The sequence below is a fragment of the Pogoniulus pusillus genome, chromosome Z, assembly GCF_015220805.1.
Source record: "Pogoniulus pusillus isolate bPogPus1 chromosome Z, bPogPus1.pri, whole genome shotgun sequence".
Lineage (NCBI taxonomy): Eukaryota > Metazoa > Chordata > Aves > Piciformes > Lybiidae > Pogoniulus > Pogoniulus pusillus.
The window spans coordinates 88,987,120-89,008,596 of record NC_087309.1 but is presented as its reverse complement, the minus strand read 5'-3'; the positions used below and the strand labels follow the sequence as shown (position 1 = coordinate 89,008,596).

The following is a 21,477-nucleotide window of genomic DNA, read 5'->3' as shown; positions in this document are numbered from 1 at the left end:
TCTTTATCTGCCTCTCCTTTTCTGCGCTGCTCAAAGGTGTGGGAAAACTTTTCCCTTGTTTCAGAAAAGCAGTAGGACGGGAATCCCTTCCCTGAGCTCCAAACCTGTAGTGGGGTGGGACAAAGGGATGTTTCAAGAAGGCTGATCCTTCCAGAGGGGTGTTGCCAACATCCATGGGTTTTTTAAGACCCATAGGTGTGCAAGGTCCACATGGAAAACTCCCCCAAATCCTGTTTTTTGCTGTTGTTGTTCTGTGCTGGTGGGGAGTGTCCTGGGAAGACTTGCTGGTTCAAGAAACATTGCAAAATGTTTCACAGCCCCACATACCCTCCAACCTTCTTCCCTGCCTTGACAGCAACGTGGAATAATCACATTTTGATGTCAATCAGGAAAAAGGATCCTCTGGAAAACCAAGGAAGCCTAGGCCAGCCTTCATTAGGTGCTGCCATGAGACCAAGCAACTCAGGGTTGATATAGCCCCAGCTCCTGCAGATGAGCTAGCTTGTCCTCCACAGCTAAAAAGACATACTTCTTCTCCACCCATATCCAGCCCAGGTATCAACCAGAAACCTTCTAAGAAGGAGAAATCAGAACACAAAGGGCTCCTGATTTACAACAATGAAAATCAGAACTGAGGATGAGCTTGCCAGAATCTCTCTCCTGGCTTGGGTTGTGCTGGAGGCTCCTGTGAAACATCACCCTTCCAGCGTGGGGATAAGCCACCAACAGGGTGCAAAAGCCATCAGAGGCCAATAGGCCATGCCAGCCCTGGGGTCACAGCCTCATCCAGCCATCACTTGGTTTTAGAGGATGGAGACCCTAAAACACTTTTGCTCTTAGAAATCAAGTTGGAGGGGAGGTCCCTGGGAAGGGCAGGGATACGTCCCCAAGGAAAAGCCACAACTCTCCACTGACAACGTGTAGCTCTGTGGGTTACATATGAAAAACCTTGTAAAGACCTCAATAAAACCTGAAGCAGAGCAGTCTAGGATTTCCAAATGGATACTCAATACACAGATGTGTGTTAGGGTTTTGGCTTTTTTTCCCCTGCCCTCCTCCCCAAACTGCATTCCATGCACACATGCAGCATTGCCACTGCTCTCAGAAAGAAACCTCCTCCTTGCAACACATCAACCTCAACTTCTCTCCCAAAAACTCCAAATAGATGTAAATATGTGGGGGGGTTTTCCCCCCCTGATAAAAGGAGAGAACAAAAAAAAAAAAAAAAAAAAAAGAGAGACCACCTCTTCCAGCTCCCTTTCCCAGAGCTGCATCCTTCACAGGGATGCAAACCCATGGAGAAAGCAGACTGGAACAAAAGTCTTTTTCACACTCGTCGTGCCGAGCTCCGTAACAATTATGAAAACTGTTTAGCTGGGCTGGCATTTGGAGCATTTACTGCATTCCTGCCAATAAATTCCAGTCCCGGATCTGATGGAAAAGGCTCTCTCTCCCCACACAGCCCCCCCCCCCGGCCAACCTCCCTCCTTTCCCCTCCCTCCCTTGCCTTCATTCCTCCTGGCTTTCTTTACAACCTAATACCCTGTCGACGCGGGGCCAGGGCCTACTTAGGGGGGAAAAAAAAACACCCAGCGCCAGACTGGAGACAGCGTGCAGACTGAAAAAGTTAATCATTACTTCTGTCTGCCTTCATAATCTAATCACGCCTATTCCTAAGAGCAGGCAGCGAAGCACGCTCATGGACGGGCAGGGTCACCGCCCAGGGACCGACCGACGCGTGGACGGACTGATGGACAGCACCGGCCCCTCTCTGCCCAGAGGAAAAGGGCCAGGGATGGACAGCAGCACAGTGACGGCCACTGGGATGGGAGCTCACACAAGCCTGGCCATGTACACACCCCTCCTCCCCTTGCCTCTCCACTTTGCTCTGGATTAATAACGCTGAGCAATTATAGAGAATATTACGTTCATTAAGTAATTAACCCTCCCGGCGCTCTGCTGGAGTTGGCACCCCACTTTTGCAGACGGAGTCCGGCACAAGTTTGCCTCAGGCCATAAAATGGGGCAGGCTGGCAACACCTACACTAAAAACAACAACAACAACAGCAAAAAAACACAATCGAAATGTTCCTGCTGTTGGTGGCAGCAGCAAAGCTGCGTCCCAGGCAGGGACACAACTGAAATGCACCAGCATTCTTGTGTGGAGACAGAGCCCAGGAAGTTTGGGCATCCCAGACACCCAGCAATATCAGCCTGTGGGGGACAAGCCCAGGATATGGGCATCACCAAGATCCAGTAGCACCACCAAGACCCAGTAGCTTCCTTCTGTAGAGGCAAGGACCAAGGGATTTGGACATCATGAAGACCCAGCAGTGTCATCAACACTCAGGTGCATCACCAACAACCAGCAGCATCTTCCTACAGGGAGTAATCTCAGGGCACTTGGGTGCTGTTGAGACTCTCCATCACCCTCTCGAAATCAGAGTATTTGGTTGACACCAAAACTTAGAATCATCCTCCTGTGAGGGCAAGGCCTGAGGGATCTAGACATCACCAAGACCCAGCAGTCTCCTCCCATGACAGCAAAACCCAGGGGATCTGAGTGCCACTGAGACTCAGCAGACCCAGCCGCATGCTGGCTTCTCCAGAAAATAACACTGATGCCACATGTCAGGTGTGTCAAGACTTCATGCTCTTGACACTTGGAGTATGTTTTCCATGCTGGGCTGTGACACAGAACAGGAAAACTACGGGTCTCCATGTATGAAGATTTATGGCTTTGTTCTTCTAGCGAGCTAGAAGTCTCAGCCTGGCTTCCAAAGAAAATGAATTAATCAGCTCAAACGCAGTGATGTAACTTCAGGCTCCCAACTCCTTTTCCAAATAAAACTCCTGTTATTTGATGCCTGCTCAAAGGATGATTTTATAGAGTTATTTACTCCATCCACTCTGCCCAGGAAGGTGCCGCTGGAGCCCAGCCACAGGGTCACCCACACCTGTCCTGTGTGGGAAAGCTGCACTGCATATCACTCTGTAATTTCTTGACATTTTTTCCTGCTCTTCCTGCTGGAAACTTCACCTTGCAGGCACACAACCTCTCTGGTATTATTCTGCATCACCTGCTGCAGAGGGAGCTCCTCCTTGGTGGTGATGCCCAACAGTTTTTAGTATCTATCAACGAAAATCACCAGAGACAACATCACCAGGTTTTAAAGGTAAAGAGTGTCTGAACTTTCACCATCTTCCAAAGACGCAAGTTTCTCCAGTGCAAAGCCAACTCCTACTTGTGCCATTATGGTGGCTGTTCAAACAAAAGCTATACAACCTATGCATGCATTTTATGTAATCAGACATGTAATGTGAAATATTCAACCTACTTGGATGAGGAAGGACACAGAGTCAGGTACCCATCACCACGCATGAAAAAGCATCGCCAAAAGCATCACTAGGACCTTTGGTAATGACCCCATCAAGCATCTTTCTCATCGCGGATGGAGGATGAGGAAGCACCACAAAGCTGGGTAGCTGCCATCACACACAGAGGAGCATCACTCAGACCTCTTGTAATCACCCCACTGGGCACCTTGTTCATTCTGAGGGAGAATGAGGAAGGACTACAGAGCTGGGTACCTGCCATCACAAATAGAGACGCATCACCAAGAGCATCACTAGGACCTCCTGCAACCACTCCATTGGGCATTTTACATCATCCCAAAGAGAGGATGATGAAGGATCAGAGAGACAGATACTCGCTATATAACACATGGAGGACCATCACTGCAAAGTTCCTGCAACGGCCCCACAAAGCATCTTGTTGGGGTCCTGTGGGAGGATAAGGAAGACCACAGAGCAAGGCACCCACCACTGCACATGGAAGACACTGAACACATCACCAGGATCTCCTGCTGCAACAACCCTGTGGTGCTTCAGTGTTGCCAGCACAACCCAAGTGGAGAGCTGAAGCTGGGAGGCTCCTTCTACAGCGAGGTGAAAAGGGTAGAGAAGGGCTGAGCCAGCTCTTAACAGGGTGCTTTTTCTTTTTGTTTCTTCTTTTTTTTTTTTTTCCCCTTGCAAGTTAAAACCGAGATAATGACACTGGGTGGGGACCAATTTGAAGGGCTGAGCAGCCAAACCAAAATTAGTCTCCTGGCCAAGAGCTTCCTAGGCCTCACAGTTTGGGGAAGGAAGCTGAGAAAAGGCATGGGAAAAAAAAAAAAAAAAAAGAGCAAAGATTCCTCAGGAAGCTCAAGCAAAGGTGACCCTGCTAGTCAAATATTCTTTGACATAATGAAAATAAAATCGAGTCCTGGAGCAGCCTCCCTCAGAAAAGCAGGACCCACGGGATAGGGCTTTTGCTCCCTTCTTGTCCTTTGCTGGCACTTTCTTTCCTTTCACTAATAACTGTGTTTTCTCGTAATTTTTTTTTCCCTTCTTGGCTCTTTCCTCATAAAAGACTGATGTAATTTCCTGTCTTGTCCCAATGTTTCCTGTTAATTAACAGGGTGAAAGTTATCATCACGTATTTAAATGGCTACCCGAAAGACAGGAGGGGGGAAAGACAAGTGGAAAAACAAAAAGAAAGGGAGAAAGGGAGAAAGGGAGAAAGGGAGAAAGGGAGAAAGGAAGAAGGAAAGAGAGACAGAGGGAAAGAGGGAAGGAAGGAAAGGAGGAAGGAAGGGAGGAAGGAAGGGAGGAAGGAAGGGAGGGAGGAAGGGAGGGAGGGAGGAAGGGAGGGAGGGAGGGAGGGAGGGAGGGAGGGAGGGAGGAAGGAAGGAAGGAAGGAAGGAAGGAAGGAAGGAAGGAAGGAAGGAAGGAAGGAAGGAAGGAAGGAAGGAAGGAAGGAAGGAAGGAAGGAAGGAAGGAAGGAAGGAAGGAAGGAAGGAAGGAAGGAAGGAAGGAAGGAAGGAAGGAAGGAAGGAAGGAAGAGAGGGAGGGAGGGAGACAGGCAAGAGAGGGAGGGAGGGAGACAGGCAAGAGAAGAAAAGGGTTGCCTGTGAGCAAATACCACATCACAGCCCCAGCAGCACAGACAACCCTGGAAAAACTTTTTTTGGACCCAACGATTTGAGCCCATCGGCAAAGATCTCCCCAAGGGCGACTCTCACAGCAGGTCTGTGCACAGGGGATGTGAGCCCCCACCCTTCCCCTGGATGGGGATGGAAAATCCCTGCAGTGCTTGCCCAGAAAGGCTCTTTTATTACGTTAAAAGAAAGAAAAGTAAGTAGACTTAAGAAAAAGAGGGGGAAAAGGAGACAAAAATAAGTCAAAAATAAAAAAAGGGAGAAAAGTGAGAAGAAAAAAGCAAATGGGGAGAAAAGGGGGGGAAAGGGGGGGGGAAGAGGGAGGGAAGGGGGAGGGAAGAAGAGGGAAAAGGGGAAACAAGGGAGAAACAAGAAGGGGGGGAGGGGGAAAAAGCATGGAAAATGGGGGTAATGCAGGAAAGAAGGAGGAGGAAAAAGGGGGGGGGAAGAGTGAGGGGATGAAATAGGGGGGAAAGAGGGGAAAGGGACAGAAAAGGGGGGGAAAGGAGGGAAAAGGAGGGAAAAGGAGAAAAAAGGAGAAAAAAGGGGGGGAAAGGAGGGAAAGAGTGGGGGAAAGGAGAGGAAAAGGGTGGGAAAAGTGTGAGGAAAAGGGGGGAAGGGTGGGAAGAAGGAAAGGGAAGAGGGAAAGGGAGAGGGAGGAAGAGAGAAAAAAAAACGTGAAAAGAAAGGCAATTTTTTAAAACTACGAAATAAAAACACACTTCAAAAAAAAGCTTTAAAAACACCACAAAACAAATCAAAAACCACCTGCAGACAAGGAGGCAGCCAGCAACACCCAAGACGCTATTTCACTTAAAAGAAGAAGTTAGAAAATAAATAAAACCCAACCCAAGGGGCTAATCCGAAGGCAGCGAGCGGAAATCCTGCGCGGCGCTGAGCTCCCTGCCTCCGCCGAGCCCAAGCTCCACGCAGGATCGGGGCCGCTGGCTCCGCCGTGCCCGCCCCGTGGTTCCTCAAGAGCGGCCATGACGCAGCCGGTACCCCGGCAGCGCCGGAGCCAAGCCGGCGGCCTCGCCACCGTGACGAGAGGGTGAAAACAAAGCCATTTAGGCAAAAAGCGAGGCTGGTTGGAGCACAGGCCCTGCCTCAGCGGTTAATAATATCTCGGCGCTGAAAATAAACTGGAAAGGAAGCTCCTTTGTGACAGTAGGCAGGCGGCCAGGCTGCGGCGTGGGTCATTCAAGTGGGCCGAGGATGGCGGTGGGGCAGGCGCTCACCCGCGGCCAGGCCTCAGCCCGCACCAGCTGCCCAGGCTGGTATCTTCCTGCAGCACCCAGAGACAGCCCTGTCTACCCCATTCTCCCCCGAGCACCCTGACACGGGGTGTACCCCTGGCTGTAACCCAGCGTCGAGGTTGATGGTCTCGGCCGCCGCGGTGAGGAACTGGCGTCCCCCCCATGCCGGCGGCGGGGAAATGCATGTGGTTAATGTTACTGGTTCCTCTAGTGTAAGTGATACCCACTGGCAGACGGCGGGGATGGAAACGATGCAGCCCACATCCCCCCGCCGCCAGCCCGGGGCTGCTCCGCTACGAGTGTTTTTGTCCCGTCAAGTCTTAAATGTCCCCAGTGATCAAGTTGCCGGCACTCATCGGGACATCTTTTTTGAGCAGAGCACGGTGTGAACTGACACCTACACTTCCAAAATTCACCTCTTGCCTTTCCTCCCTCAAAAATGTCAGGTTAAGAGATAAAACCTGAGCGGTTACCATCATGGTCCCCCCACCGTGAAGGGTCTTGGTGGGATCTTCTGTGTCTTACTACTGTCTGCTTTCGAGGCACCCTTTGGTTGGGAAAATCATCCACAGGCACTGGGAAAAACGGATTTCGCAGGATCACAGGTTCACTCAGGCTGGAAAAGACCTCTGAGGTCGTTGAGTACCGCTGTTCAGGTTGGTAAGGATCTTTAAGATCACCAAATCTGACCATCTAAGTTCAGAAAGGCTCTGACCACTGAGCCGGTACCGCGCAGCACAAAAGCAGGTCCCTCAGAAGCACTTTCAATGGCGGTTTTAGGGGCTTAACAGAGCTGTGCGGGCACGGATTGGCACACCCAGACTTTAATGGGGGAGCACCTCTGCCACAGGTCTGTTTTGAAAACTCATCCTAGAAGAGTTTCTAGGAAAGGATCAAAAGGCTCTGGAGGATTTAATTATTAAACAAGTCCTATTTGCTGCGAGGGGGATTTTAATTAGCTGAGAGCCAGGAGGAGGAAGGGGCCTATCCCACCCGTGTCCCCAGGCTGGGGTTCCCTGCAGGGTGAGATCCCCCTTAAAAAAGAATCAAGCCCCACGGGGCTGCGGGAGACTGAGCGAGTGGCCAAGCCAAGAGTCGCAGGGCTGGTGCCAAGCGCCGGCTCCCTCCTCCCTGCTGCCGGCCACGGTGCGAGGCGAGCCGGGAGGCTCCTAGTCTGGCAGGCAGCCTGCTTTGCTCCAGAGGCTCCAGTGCTGTCATCTTGGCGTTAACCCCTGATAACCTTGTCCTTTCCGGGATGGGATGGTGGTTTTTAGGTAAGCCCTGGGGGAGGACTGGTGACTCCAGCAAGGCTGGGAAGGAAAGGGTGGAATGCTTTCGATGCTTAATGCTAACATAAAAAATTACAAAGAGGATATATATGCTCAAAAATAAACTGATAATAAGAGATTAAAAAAAAAAATATATATCCCCCACAACAGAATTCCCAAGCAACTGTTTATCCTTGGGACAAATATACAATTCCAGTTCCACAGGAAGATGCCTCAATTTCAGATTATAATAGGATGCCAATTTGTAAATAAAGGCATTTCACAGGAGGTTATAAACTCTGCACGGTGGAAGGAGGGGGGAATGGGAAAAGACAGGCAGGATTCTGCTGGAGAAACCACACAGGATCCTGTTTACACGGCTGTGGAGGATGGGGAGCGACAGGGAGCTGCTCTGAGGGGCAAACAGCTCCGGATTTGGACAAGGTGCGTCCTCCCTGTCGAGCAGATACTAGCGGGGATCAGAGGCATAGTGAAACATTCCTGGCCTGCTCGCAATTTCGGAATGAAATGGCACTCAGCCAAGCAGTTCCTTAAACCAGAGGAGGTCCCACTGCCGGGAGAGGCAGGGCTGGGAGCAGTGCTGGTGCATCTCCAACCTCTGAACGTTCTTTTTCCGTCTTTTTGGTGCAGAGGAGCTGGAAAGCAGATACTGAGGCTGTGCTTGCTCCAGAAAAGCTTTGCTAGACTCCCAACCTCAAACCTTTCAGAGCCTTTGTTCAGCACCCACCAAGGACTGTCACTCCAGCACCCACCAAGGATTGTCACTCAACATCCATTGGCTCCAGGAGACCCTGGGATGGTTTCAGAGACAGAACAACTCAACAGGTAAATCCTGTTACCCAGAACTCTGGGTAAACTATTTGGCCCGGTGTTTTATTAATAATCCCTATAAACAAAAAAGCAGTGCCCACGGCAAGGACATAGGGCAGCTCATATTGCTTTCCCTGTGATGGCCAGATCTGGCCTTCTTAGAAAGATTTGTGTTGCCAGCATATCCAGCAGCATTCATCTGCCCTGCAGTACAGCCACCCTCTCACCCACCACAGGCACCACAACCATCCATCAGCCAAAAGCCACCAGTGCCATGTCACAGACAGGTCAAGAGGGCGATGTTCAGGACTGGGTGGAGTGCATTCCACAGAGACACAGAACCACTACCATCAAGCTCTATCAATTCACTCCTACCCTCAGAGGAGAGGTCCTCCAAGGATTGTACAGGAATTCAGTTCCCACTAATCAGATGCCATTGGACAGGAGCTGGTCACCCGCAGGCCCTCCAGGCATGGCTTTGCTCGTTTGAAAGTCATAACCAAACACATCTGCTGAGAACGAGTAAGCTCAAAACACAGGAAAAGCCATCCCGTCTCCTATTTACAGGAAAAAAAAATATCTCCAGTAGGGTATTTTTGCTCTTTTCTCTAATCACACTGAGGGCAGAAAGGATCTGGACCGGTAATGACCACCTCGGTAAGAGACACCATGAGCGAGGAGTCATGAATTACCCACAGAGTGACCACCACCAAAAATAAATATGTAAGACAACAAAGACAAGAATATGGACATGAGAGCTGGTGCCTTGTGAGAAGTGAGGAGTACATCACCCCGCTAATAGGATGGCTGGGGAACAGACAGCAGAGGGATGGGATGAGGAGATCAGCACAGCATGATTCCTGGGCCAGAAGGAGGACAGAAAGTGGAGGGAGGGAAAGAGCATCTCAGATCAGCTATCTCAAGGGAAAACTCACTTCCTGTAAAGCCCCCTGGCCACAATGCTCCCCCTCTCCCACACCCTCTGGTGCCTCTGGTATCCATCAATGAAACTGCCTTTAGCCTCCAGAGGAGACTGCAACCCCAGCAGTGGCCAGCCTTGAGATTCCTCATCATCAAAGGATCCTCAAGGAGAGCTGCAAGGGTGCTTGCTTTGATTCCCTTTTTAATGTTAGTTTTGCCATCATCCTCTCAACCTTGCCATGTAGTTTTACTGCCAAAGCAGCAGCGAACCCCAGGCTGGCCCTGTTCCCAAATTCTCGGTGCTCAGAGCAGTCTGCCTCACTAAATCCTGCCCTTCCAGCTTCCAGACATTAGGATGAGTGTACTGACTTTGAACATCACCACTTCACCAGCATTCACTGCCCATCACTGATAGCCAAAGCCTACAGAGCTGTAGGAACCCACCACTACCACCCACCCATGAGGTCTTACTCAGCCTCCTGCTCCAGCTTGTTATCTATAAACAGTTGGGGTCTTTTTTTACTTTTCTTAGGTTGTCCAGGGAAATTGCAGATGGCCCCTCCCTGGAAGTATTCAAGGCATAGTTGGATGGGACTTTTGAAAGACCTGGTCTAATTGAAATTGTCCTTGACAATGGCAACAGGGTTAGAGTAGGTGATCTTTAAGGTGCCTTTCACCTCCTGATTCTCAAGACCAGCCTTTCATCAAAGAATCACAAATCCAGCATGTACGACCACAGTCTGAAGGGGATGATGGATGCTGGATCTTCCACCTAGCATCACCAATCCCCATCTGCCCAAACTCAGATAAGACCAAGCCAAAGCACTCCCTGTGTACCCCTGCCAAGAAGTCATTAAAGCCCTCTTCAAATATACTCTTCTGCTAACTAAAATACGCAGGGAAAGGGGGGGTAGGAAAAAGAAGGATAAAAGTGAGCTTTGGAGGCTTGCTGCAAAGTGCGTTTATTTTCCTTTCTCGACTGGGTCTCTCCAGTTGGGAATTTTCAAGGCTGCACTTCTGTGCGGGGAAGGGAGATGCCAGTAAATCAGAGCAAATTCAAAACAAATGCTCTTTCATGTGGAGGCATTCGGCTTTGTTTCAGGGCTTGGGTAGCTAACCGTATCCCTTCATGAGTCAACTCTCCTATCAGCTCCTCATTAAACTAAATGGCTACAATTACATTTGGGGAGGGGAAAAAAAAAAAAGGCAGGGGAAAAAAAAAAGAAAAAGCGCGGTTAATGATCGTTAAGAGGTTCTGTTTCCAGGCTTTGAGGTAGGGGGGGGAAAAGCTTTGATAAGACTACCACTTCCCCCCCGCTCCCCCAAAAAAAAACCCAAAACGGAACAAAAAAATCCCCAAATCCAATTAAATTATACAACTATAATAAAGTAAGTTTTTAAAAGTGCGTTTTCAGGGGGGAGGTGGGTTATTTGGGGTAGGAAGCTCTACTGAAGAGCTGGGGCTCCCCTTCCTGCGGCCCTTCGGGAGGCACCAGGAACGAGCCGTGTTATTTCCTGCAGCCCCAAGCCCCCACTTCCCCGCCTTCCCTTCGGGAGCAGAGCAGCCAGACGAGATGTTATCAGGAGGCTGAACCTTACAGAAAGCCCCCTTTTTAAAAGCGAGTACTTCCTCTGCTTATTTCATGTGGTATCCTGTGGAACTGAACTCTCTCCTCCCTGCCAGAAACGGGCACGTTTCGGGAGAAAAAAGGCAAGAAAAAGAGACCTAACAACATCCTTATTGTGTTGTTTTGCTTCTTTTTTTTTTTTTTTTTTTTTTGTTTGCTTGTTTTTTTTTTTTTTTTTTTAATAATTTTAATACCTTCCCTAAAGCTGCAACAGTTAAAAAAAAAAACAAGACACAAAACCCACCACCATCAAAAAAAAAAAAAAACCCGAAACAACCCAAAACCCAAAAATCCCCAACCAAGCAAAAAAAAATTCTCCTATATTAAAACAAAACAAAAAAAAACCCCACCAACAACAAAAACCCAACCAAAAATCAAGCACCAAGTTTCTCTCCCCCTTCGTTTGATTAATTCTCACTAGGGCCTTTGAGCAAACAATATTCTCCCCTCTCAAATAACAGACAGGGTGTATATTACACCCAAAGAAAAACAAACAAGGCTCACTTAAAGACATCCACACCAACAGCAATTCCTGGAGAAGGGCAGGGGCAGATGCACGTGGGGCTGCTGACACCGACCTAACTTCTGAAATTTCCAGTTTCAGGGTGATGAATAAATCATAAATCAAGGAGACAAAGGGAAGCACCTTCAAACAGCAGTGAGTACATGCAGATACATGGTTTCAGACACTTTAATCCGGGTAGAGACAGAGCCAAGACATGGAGTTGGCCAGTCTGGGGTGGGAGATGAGGTGCTGGAGATACCACACTGGAGAAAGCACTGGGAGTTGGGCTGGATGACTCTTAATGGTCCCTTCCAAGCCAAACTACTCTAATTCTCTAAGGAAAGTCCAAGAGGGGTGGAGAAATTAACTCTGGACCCTCATTCCAGAATGGCACCCATAACCTGAAGAGGATGGCAAATGGGGAAACAAGGAGAAATCACAGAACACCTCAAGTTGGAAGAGATACATAAGGACTTGGAATCACAGAATCATTTAGGTTGGAAAGTACCTGTAAGATCATCAAGCTCAACCATGGACCCAGGACTGCCAAGTCCACCACTAGACCATGTCCTTTCGCACCACACCTACACAGCTTTGAAATCGCTTAGGGACAGTGTGCCTGCTTTGGGGCTCAAGAACCCTTTTCAGGAAGAAACTCCTCCTCATACCCAATCTAAACCTCCAGAGGCATAACCTAATGATCGAGTCCAAGTCCCCCCTGCAATACCTTCTGCAAAAACGGGATCGCTCTTCCTTCCTGAGCACCACGAGCCTCACACAGGATATGTGGGAAGCTGGCTATCCTACTAGAAGCAAAGTCCAAGCATGGATCTTGTCTCAGAGACAAGAACTGCCACCACCACCAAGTCAAGAAGAGCTTGATGTGGAGTCCTTCTACAAGGTGCAACTGCACCTGCTCCAGTAATCCCTGCATCCAAGTGGACTGGCGGCCAACACTGCTTAGCCTTCCCCAACATGCCTTTTCTGTCTCACTCCCAAAAATTAATGGAGTGGAAGCCTGGAATTCAAAGGAAATATGGGCTTTCAGGGATGGAGAACCTCATCTGGGATTTCAACACATCCTCTGCATGAGAGGTAGGCAGCTGCTACCAAAACAAAACCCAAGTCCGCCTCGGAGCATGCTCTTCTCAATGATGCATGTCCCTGAACCTCCCCGGCATCACTTTGCCTTCCAGTGGGACCCTTCGGTCAACATGACCCATAGACAAAATCTAGGGCAACAAGAGATGTCTTACCTGAAAGCCCCCCAGGGGCTAGATAATTAGTTCCCCCTGTTTCAGTGGAGGAAGGCACAGAGTCTGGACAATCTGCTGAAGCAGAGGGGGGGAAAAAAGAGAGAAACAAAAAAATCAGTATATAGGCAGTTCTCTGGAGGCTCCCAGCATGGCCACAGGCAGAACATGCATTCCAAAAGGCTTAGCAGGAAGCGATTACTAATTGTCCACGTGAAGACGGGTAGTTCATCAAGAGGCATCCACCCTAACTCCGTTTCATCACCAGCCAGTGCTGATTATAGACCAGTGAAAATTACAGCCTGCCTGCCATCTTCTCAGCCAAGTCACTGGGTAGTAAGATCAAAGTTGTCATGGTCCTGGTGTCAGCCAGCTCCCAAAGATGTTCACATGGTGGCTTTTATGCACCTGGTTTAGTCAACACCTGCAAGTCACCAAACTGGGAACCAAAAGGGAAATATCCCATTGCCACCCTTCTGGGGGCAAACAGTCTTCACTTGGGTTGCTCTGCACAGGCTTTTGACACCAGCTGCTGGCTGATGGTACATTCTGCTGTCACACACCTCACTGGATGTGTTCCCCCAGGCACTACTAAAGTGAAAGGGCAGGGTAAAAAAATCACCTGCCCCATTAGAGGATTCTTCTGGTGCATGGAGGTGCTCAAGTGCAAGGTTTGGACCTTCACATTCCAAGCCTCTTTCTCCAGGTGACAACAATCAGAAGCCAAGACCAGCAGGCTGGTTCTACAGGTAAAACTCCATCTTTTCAGTCATTACCATGGTGCAGACAAGTCTAAGGACAACCCTGAGAAGATCCAAGAAGTTCATGCAACCTTCTGGTCTTTGGTGAGTTCCCAGGGACTTTGGGTTTCATCACCTTTGGGCTCCCTAATGACATCATTGTGCTCATGGCTGTATCTCAAAGCAAGGGCCACCAAAGGAGAGCTGGGATAATTTTCTCCCGAATGAGGAAAGCCATTTTCCCAGATTTCATCCCTGGAATTCCAGTGAAAAGAAATTCCTGCCTGCACAACCTCGTTTTATCAGTGCAAAGGAGAAGTTCTAACAGGAATATACAGTTTAACAGGATATACTTAATCAAACTGAAAACAATAGAGGAGACAGGAAATGGACATACTTGTGAAATACTGTATATGATACACTCTCTAAATGCCTGGTCCTGCTTTCTATGCTTTAAAATACCTTCTTTTCACTTTTTGTAACCCATTCTAATCCAGACAGAAGATTCCTCCCGCTCCTCTTCCCCCAAGATGGCTTCAACTGTGTGGGCTACGGAAGCCTTCTGAACTCAGGCTGGGCCACTCTGTCTTGCATTGGGCTCCTATGACCCTGGTTACAGCTCCCCAGTGTGTCCCTGTGGGTAAAGGACAGTTTCCCTTTCCATGTTGTCTTGCTCTATCCCAACTTAAACCCTAGCAATGGGTCCAAGGTCAGACTGGATGAGGGGGCTAAGGAAGGCAACCTTTAAAGGTACTCCTCCGACCCAAAATTTCCATGAGTCTATGAATGGCATGATAAGCTTTCACAACTTTTTACAGCTGTGAGCTTTCTTCCCATATCCTATCACCCAGCAGCCAGCTCCAAAACATTACCATCTAAAGATTCTTCAGAGGACAGAAAACTAAGGCACCTTTGCTCTAGACCAAGCATGATAGTCAGATGTAGGATAAGACCAAAGGTGGGACCCTCCTGGGCTTTCTGCCCCACATGTGGCTAATTTCATCTTTGCACTTCTCTCAGCACCCACAGATTTACCAAGGGCTCTTGGCTAGTAGGAGGTACCAGCACCAGACAAGTCATAGGATCAGAGGTTTACTCCAGCTTTCTTCATGTACATTTCCTTCAAACACTGCCTTCCCACAAAATAAAGCCATCACAGAGACATACAGTTATTAGTCGAGGCCACCAGCACAACCTTGCAAGGTGCCAAATAGCTCCTGAAAGATGCCAAACCTCCATCTCTCCTGAAAGTCAGTGCCACAAGACAGCATTTGGCTCTGCAGCAACGTCTCAGGGACCCTGCTGCACTATCACACTCCAGTGCTACCTGGACCAGGCACCCTGGAGCATGATTAACACAGCCACTTACTGTCCCTTGTCCCACATAATGACAGGTCAAAATATCTACTTGAATTGAAGGCATCATGATTCATCTTGCTTCCAGTAGAGGAACACTGTGGATGTTCTGAGCATCCCATATGCCTCCAGGACTGCTTGGTGAGTGCATGACCACCATCACCCATCAATGGTCCCAGTGTAAGGAGAAGGCAAACTCCTCTCCTCGATGAACAAGCAAGCCACTCCAGACCAACAGCCTCCCTGCAGGTAACCTGGCTGTCTGGGCAGATCTTTCCACTCTACCACAAATTATACAAGCACCACATCTACTCTACCAACACACAAACTGATGGGGCATTTCACTGCCTTCATCAAGACCTCCATCCACCTGCCCATCCCTGCTTTCCTTCAGCCAGTGACACAGCCAAACCCAAACCTTCATCACTTAAAAAAAAAAAAAAATATATATATAATCCTCATCATAATAGTTTTAAACCAAAAGAGGGGAGATTCAGCTTAGAGAGATGAAAGAGATTGCTTAGAAGGATAGTGAAGCACTGGAACACATTGCTCCACCCAGGGCAACATCAGAAGTCAGGTTGGAGTGGGATCTAAGCCATCTGTTCTAGCTGAAGACACCCCTGCTACCTGGAGTGGGTTAGGATTAGATGACCTTCAAGAGTCTTCCAACCCAAATCACTCAATGATCTTGGTCACTTGTGACCACTGCCAAAGCCTATGCTGGTCCAGGTATTTCTATCTCTCTGCTTAATTTTTTTTATGGCCACTACCACACTTGATGGAAAAGCAGAAGCTTCCTTCTGAATGCACATTCTCAGCTCCACTGATAGATTAAAGTCTATTAATAGTACCCAAATCTAAATAAATCCAGTTCGCACCCAAGGTCCCAGAGTAGAAGATGGTTCGTGTGCCCCAGCTAGGTAAAAGACTTCACACCTTCCCACCATCACCTCCTGCCCCCTTCCTAAGGAGGGACGAGTTAATCCTCAACATCCATCTGGGAAGCCACCACAGGAGATAGTACTGAAGTGGGGACGGGAAACCCTTGGTCCCTCTGCAGAGGAAACGCAGAGAAACCCTGAGCTTGCAAATCCCACCTGGAACAACAGATTTCCAGGCTCTGCTGGCGCCTGTCACAGGCCTGTTAGTCAAAGAGTTCAGCTGCCAAATGGATTTTTCTTTCAAAAAGAGGAAAGAAGGAAAAAAACATAAAGAAAGGAGGTCTTTTTTTTGGTGAGTAACCCAGTTGTTTGGGCGCTTCCGATGGGCAGCGTTAATCACTTCCTATTGGCCGATAGGAATAACTTTTCCTTTCGAAATGGCACATTCATGCTCTGCGGCTTCTCTGTTTACACACATTTTGCTACCTTATGTCAACACTTGCTAATGAATAAATATATCACTGGGCTAACTGAAAATGAGGTCCTGGCAGAGGCGCGTTGGTTGTCTGAACCCTCTGCAACGAGATTGAGCCTGACATCCCTACAGGAATACCCAAGGCAGAGCTTTAAGCCTTGTCTCCTGCACCTCCAAACAAACCCCTTTGCATCCCACCTCGGGTAGATCACTGTAGAGTTAGCTAATGGTTGGACTCAATGATCTTGGAGGCGTTTTCCAAACAAAACGATTCCATGATCATTGGGTAGGATAAAAAGCAACAAAAGCACAGACAGAAACTTTTAGGGGAGCATTCCCCATCAGGGACAGCGCATGTAAACCGATGTCAATCTCACCCTCGGCCTCCGATAGTACTACTCTTCTGCAGACCATCACATGCTCGGGATGCTGAGCCTGGTCCTAATATCCCTCTCTCATTCATAAGCCTTAATGTCCTGTTTTTCCACACTGAGGCACAATATTACATGCTTTGCAACCCAGCTGTCTGATAAACAGCTTTGCTGATTTCCACAAGGCAGAGGACAAAAAAATCCACTCCAGCTTCTGAGGGCTGGTTTCTTGAGTAGGAATGAGTAGTGGCCAGGATGTGACCCTACAGCAATGCTCCGTAGGTCTGCAACAAACTCAGCTTTGGGGTTTCAGTTCTCCGAGAAAGCGAAGAGCAACAATTTTATAGAAATTGCTCTTTTGTTAAAAAAAAACCAAAACCAAAACCAAACAAACAAACAAAAAAAAAAAAAACCAAAAAAAACCAACCACCAACAAAACACGAAACACAACCAACCAAAGCAAAACACCCACAAAAAAATCAGAAACCAACAAGCTAACACCAAAAGATGTAATATTAGTCTTGAAAAATACATTTATCTTTGTCTCCCAGCACCACCATGCCCCTCCTTCGTGCTGTGACCGGGGGACAAAACCACAGAGACCACCACGAACCACTATAACCACACAGACCACAGAGACCACTGCACTTCAGCCAACACTCCAGGATCCACTAATCCTCGGAGACCCAGGAACTCCCTCATGAAGTAACCCCCCGACTTTCCGATCCTCCCCACCTCTCCTCCTCCTTCCAGCCCAATTTATCTTGCACCCGGCGAGCTTGCTGCCAACTTAAAGTTTATGCAGACAACCGCAGAAGACCTGGTGCCAGCCTCAAATGGGCTTCTCCCCTGGCACCCTGACATTCAATTACAAGCAACAGTCAAGCAAAGCAGCTCTAAAAAAAAACATGAAAGGAATCAAAAAATAACTTTCCAACCCCTTTTCCTCATTTTTTTCCCTTTTTAGCCAACCTGACCAGGCTCTTCTGAAAGCCAGGAAAATTTCTACCTGCTCAATTTCTCAAGGCTCCTCAGGATGCCCCAGCTTATCAGGGTGATGGTACCCCCGAGCTGTGCTGAATCCCAGTTTAAATCCCAACTGAATTCACCCAGGGGTGCGGGAGGCAGCGGTGCCATTTTTAACCATAATTTTCCTGGCTTTCTGAGCAGGGAGGGGAGACCTGTGGTGCACCAAGATCCCTCCTAAAGTTTTCTTGCCAGAGTTTTCACTTTGTGTAGAGGGCTGGCTTCGATAAATCAAGATGTTAATTCTTCCACAAAAGCCAAGTACACGACAGCAGATGATTCCCTTGGGGAAAAGGGGCTGTTCTCCCCCTCCCCTTTTTTTTTCCCCATCTTTTCCCAAGCAAACTGCAGATAAAAGAAGTCCACTTACCAGTTGGTTTGAGAAAATCCATCGGATATCTGGAGTAGGGTGGAGGGGGAGACTCTGGAATTAGAAAAGTAGAGGGAAAATGAAGGCAAAGCCATGAGAAAGGAAAAAAAAAAAAAGAGAAAGAAAAAAGATAGGAACTTATGATAACAGTGGCATTCTTTTAGCAAACTGTTTGTCTTAGCTCTGGGGGTTGGAGGCAGGGCAGCGAGGCGGTGATTGCCTTGATATTTAGCTGTCAGATAAACAAAAGGGGCCGTCTGGCGCCAGTCTCCCTGCTATCTGCCGCTCGGGCTGTCTGATCGGGGCCTCCTTGGCTCGACGGAGCCGCGGCAGCGCCGGGACCGACCGGCCGCGCCAGGCGGCCCCTAATCCCCCGGCACCGAGAAAGGATGGCGAGGAGGCAGCGCCGGGGGGCCCTGGGGGCTTGGGGGGGGGTGTCTTTCATTCCCCTTCCCTCCATTAAAAAAAAAAAAAAAAGGCAAAACACCACAAAACCCACCCCGATTATAAGTTTAAGATTTTAGAAATTTTTTTACCTCTTCAGAGAAAAAAATTATTCAGTGGCTAGGGCGCCTAGCGGGTCTGCATCCTCAACCCCACATGCACTATCCCCATCTTCACCTTCCCCACCTCAATATCCTCACATCCCCACCATCCTCATCCCTACCATCCCCAGATCAATCATCCTCAACCCCACCATCCCATCCCCACTTCCACCATCCCCGTCGCGCCTCCCCGGATCCCTGTTTCCCCCCGGACCCCGTGTCTCCCCGGTCCCTCCGAGCCGTACCGAGCTCGCAGAGCCGGCTGAGGTGGTGCGGGTTGCAGCAGACCAGCTCGGGGTGAGCCTTGCCGTAGGATTCACAGCAACATAACCGCTTCACTTCGGAGCAGTGGCGGAGATCGGGCCAGCGGAATACCTTGCACAGCAACACCGGCAACGGGTACCAGTGTTGACCCAAGCGGGAGTCGGCCTTGGCGGGTAGCAGCAGGCAGGGGGTCCGAGCCCCGCCGCGGGACTCCACGGCGTGCAGCAAGCCCTCCAGCTGCCGCTCCTTCAACCGCTTCAGCACAGCGTGGGTGAGCGCCTTCAGTTCCGCCTCCGCGCCCGCGGAAGCCCGGCCACCGCGGCCCGTTTTACCGGGGCAGCACCCACGTCCCCCGCCGCAAACATGCGCCCGGGCCTCGGCCGCCGCCGCCGCCGCTCCGGGTTCACCCCCTCCCGCCGCCGCCTCCTCCTCCTCTTCCTCGCCGCCGGGCGCACGGCTCCGCCAAAGCCGCCGAACGAGCACCGAGCGTTTGGTCCTGAACATGCGGGACGAGAGGAGGGGCTCCCGGCTACAAAACGGGCATGTCGTCCGCCGCGCATGAAGGGGCCGGGAGCCGAGACGCGGCGGCGGCAGCGGCGGGCAGCGGCAGGCGGCGGGCGGCGGGGGGAAGGCGGCGGCGGCGGGGCCGAGGCGGGCTGTGGCATGCGCCAGTCTCCGCGCTGGGGCCGCGGGTCCCGCTGCCTCCCGCGGGGGGCTGCGCCGGCCCGCGCCTGTGCCCGCTGCCAAAAATACAATAACAAAAATTAAAAACAATAATTGAGGGGAAAAAATGAGTTAAAAAAAAAAAAAAAGGGGGGGGGGGGGGGGGAAAGGAAGAAAAGAGGGGAGCAGTCGCTGCTCGGTTCTGGTTTTGCCCAAAAAAGCAAAAAGAGTCGAATAAAAATCCCCGTTTAGACTCTGCGGTGCATGGCGGTGGGAGAGGCGGGCTGGGCTTGCCGGCGCCGCGCCGCCCTACGCGGCTGCGGAGCGCGGCCGAAGCCGCCGCGGGGGATCCTCGGCCTCTCGGGGGCCGCTGCTCCCATCAAACCCGCCCGGTGCTGGGGAGAGAGGGAGTGAGCTGAGGCGGGGGGGGAAATCTGCGTGTGTATGTATGTGTGTGTGTGTGAGGGGGGGCGCGGGGGGTGGAGAGCCGGGTTTGATGCAACACAGGGCAGAATGGAAAGATGAAAATAAAATATGCAAAATTATTTAAAACTTTAAAAAAAAAAAATATTTCGAGGGGCGGGCGGGGCGGGGAAAGATATTAAAAGCCCCCAAAACACCAACCCTATGATTCGGCCGTCGGAATGGGTTTCAGCATCTGTCACAATAGAAGAGCCCAGGCGCATCCAGAAGTGTTGTATCCCTTTTTCAAAAGCCGAGGACCGTCCTGATGCGGGGGTTCGGGGTTGTTCAGGTCGGTTTGGGTTTTTTTTTTCCTTCCCTCCTTCTTCCCAAAGGTTTTAATCCACACACGCCGAGTCCTAATCAGGCTTCTACGAAAAGAAAAGAAAGGGGGGGGGGGGGGGAGAGTGGGTCTGCGTTCCCCGTTTCCTTGCCCGAAGAGGTTCGTGAGGACAAACCGCGCTGCCCACCCCCCGCTCCGCCACCAGCCCAGTGCTTACATTGGCGCGGGGGCTGCCCGCCGCCGACCCTCTCCGTGCTGCCGGCGCCTTTGCCTCTGAGCCTTTTTTTCCCCCTTTCCTCCTCCTTCCTTCCCCTCCTCCTCCTCCTCCTCCTTCCTTGGGTTGGTTGTTTGGGGTTGATTTTTTTTTTTCTTTTTTTTTTCTTTCCTCCCCCTCTTCCTCCCTCCTCTCCTTCCCTCCTCTCGCTGCAACGAGTCCCGCAACCAGCACCTCCTTCTTTCCTTTTGCTGCGGAAAGCGGAGCCGGCCCCAGCCCCAAGCGCGGTGCTTACGCGCTCGGCCGCACCCGCCTCCCGCCCCGTTCCACCTACACCCCCCCCTACCACCCGCCCGCTACTATTCCCTCCCTCTTCCGCGCCCCGGTGGCGGCGGCGGCGGCGGCTCACAGTGCGCAGCGGCGCGGCCCTGGCCCTGTCACGTGGATGTCTAGACACTGTGTCGCTCCGGGAAAAAAATATAAATACATACATACACATATATATATATGTGAAATATATATATTTATATATCTAACATTTATCTCGAACAGCCTTGCGCAAGCGGCGGCTCGGGTTGCTGAAAGGTTGTGGGTGTTCTTCCTTCCCCCCCGGGAGCGCTGCCCGCTCCGTACCCCCGACGCGGGGAAAAAAGGAAGGGCGGCTACTCATCGGAGGTGCTGTATGGGTACGGAGCAACTGCTATCCGCTAGGAGTGCTGCCCCCTGTACACCTCTGGCACGGCAAGAGTGGGGTACCGATCGCGGGTGATAAGCGGGTGCGGAGAGGCAGGTCCCCACCAGTAGTGCTTACGCCTCCGTACTCCTGGCACGGGACAAAAGGGAATACCCATTCGGGATGTTGGGCGGGTGCGGAGCGACTTGTCCCCACCAGCAGTGCTGTCCTCTACGCACCCCTAGCACGGGAAGAGGGGGCACGCTACCTCTAGTTCTCCGCGGGTGCGGAGGCACATGGAGGGGAGTGCTGTCCCCTCCATACTCCCGGCACAGGAAAAGGGGGATACTCATCAGGGGTGTTACGCGGGTGCAGAGAAACTTGTCCCCACCAGGAGTGCTGCTCCCTGCACACGGGATGAGACAGGTAAACCCAGCGGCAATGCTGCGCTGGTGCGGAGAAGCTGGACCTCACCAGGAGTGCTGCTTCCTGCACACGGGATGAGAC

The 21,477-nt window shown here is 50.5% G+C and overlaps 1 protein-coding gene across 3 annotated transcripts in view; it reads right to left on the bottom strand.

Moving 5' to 3' along the window:
• SMAD7 (SMAD family member 7) overlaps positions 1-20,480 on the bottom strand; it is a 30,158-nt gene extending 9,678 nt beyond the window's left edge. The window contains exons 1-5 of one of the 3 annotated variants that reach the window (XM_064140120.1): positions 20,301-20,480; positions 19,963-20,171; positions 18,657-19,415; positions 17,867-17,920; positions 12,648-12,722 (exon numbers count right to left, since the gene is read on the bottom strand). In XM_064140120.1, the coding sequence (XP_063996190.1) occupies positions 12,648-12,722; positions 17,867-17,920; positions 18,657-19,179 (652 nt within the window). In that variant the 5' untranslated portion in view covers positions 19,180-19,415; positions 19,963-20,171; positions 20,301-20,480. The remainder of the gene's footprint in view (positions 1-12,647; positions 12,723-17,866; positions 17,921-18,656; positions 19,416-19,962; positions 20,172-20,300) is intronic. The other 2 variants (XM_064140121.1, XM_064140122.1) reach the window with 2 other exon arrangements.
• Positions 20,481-21,477: the final 997 nt, after the last annotated feature.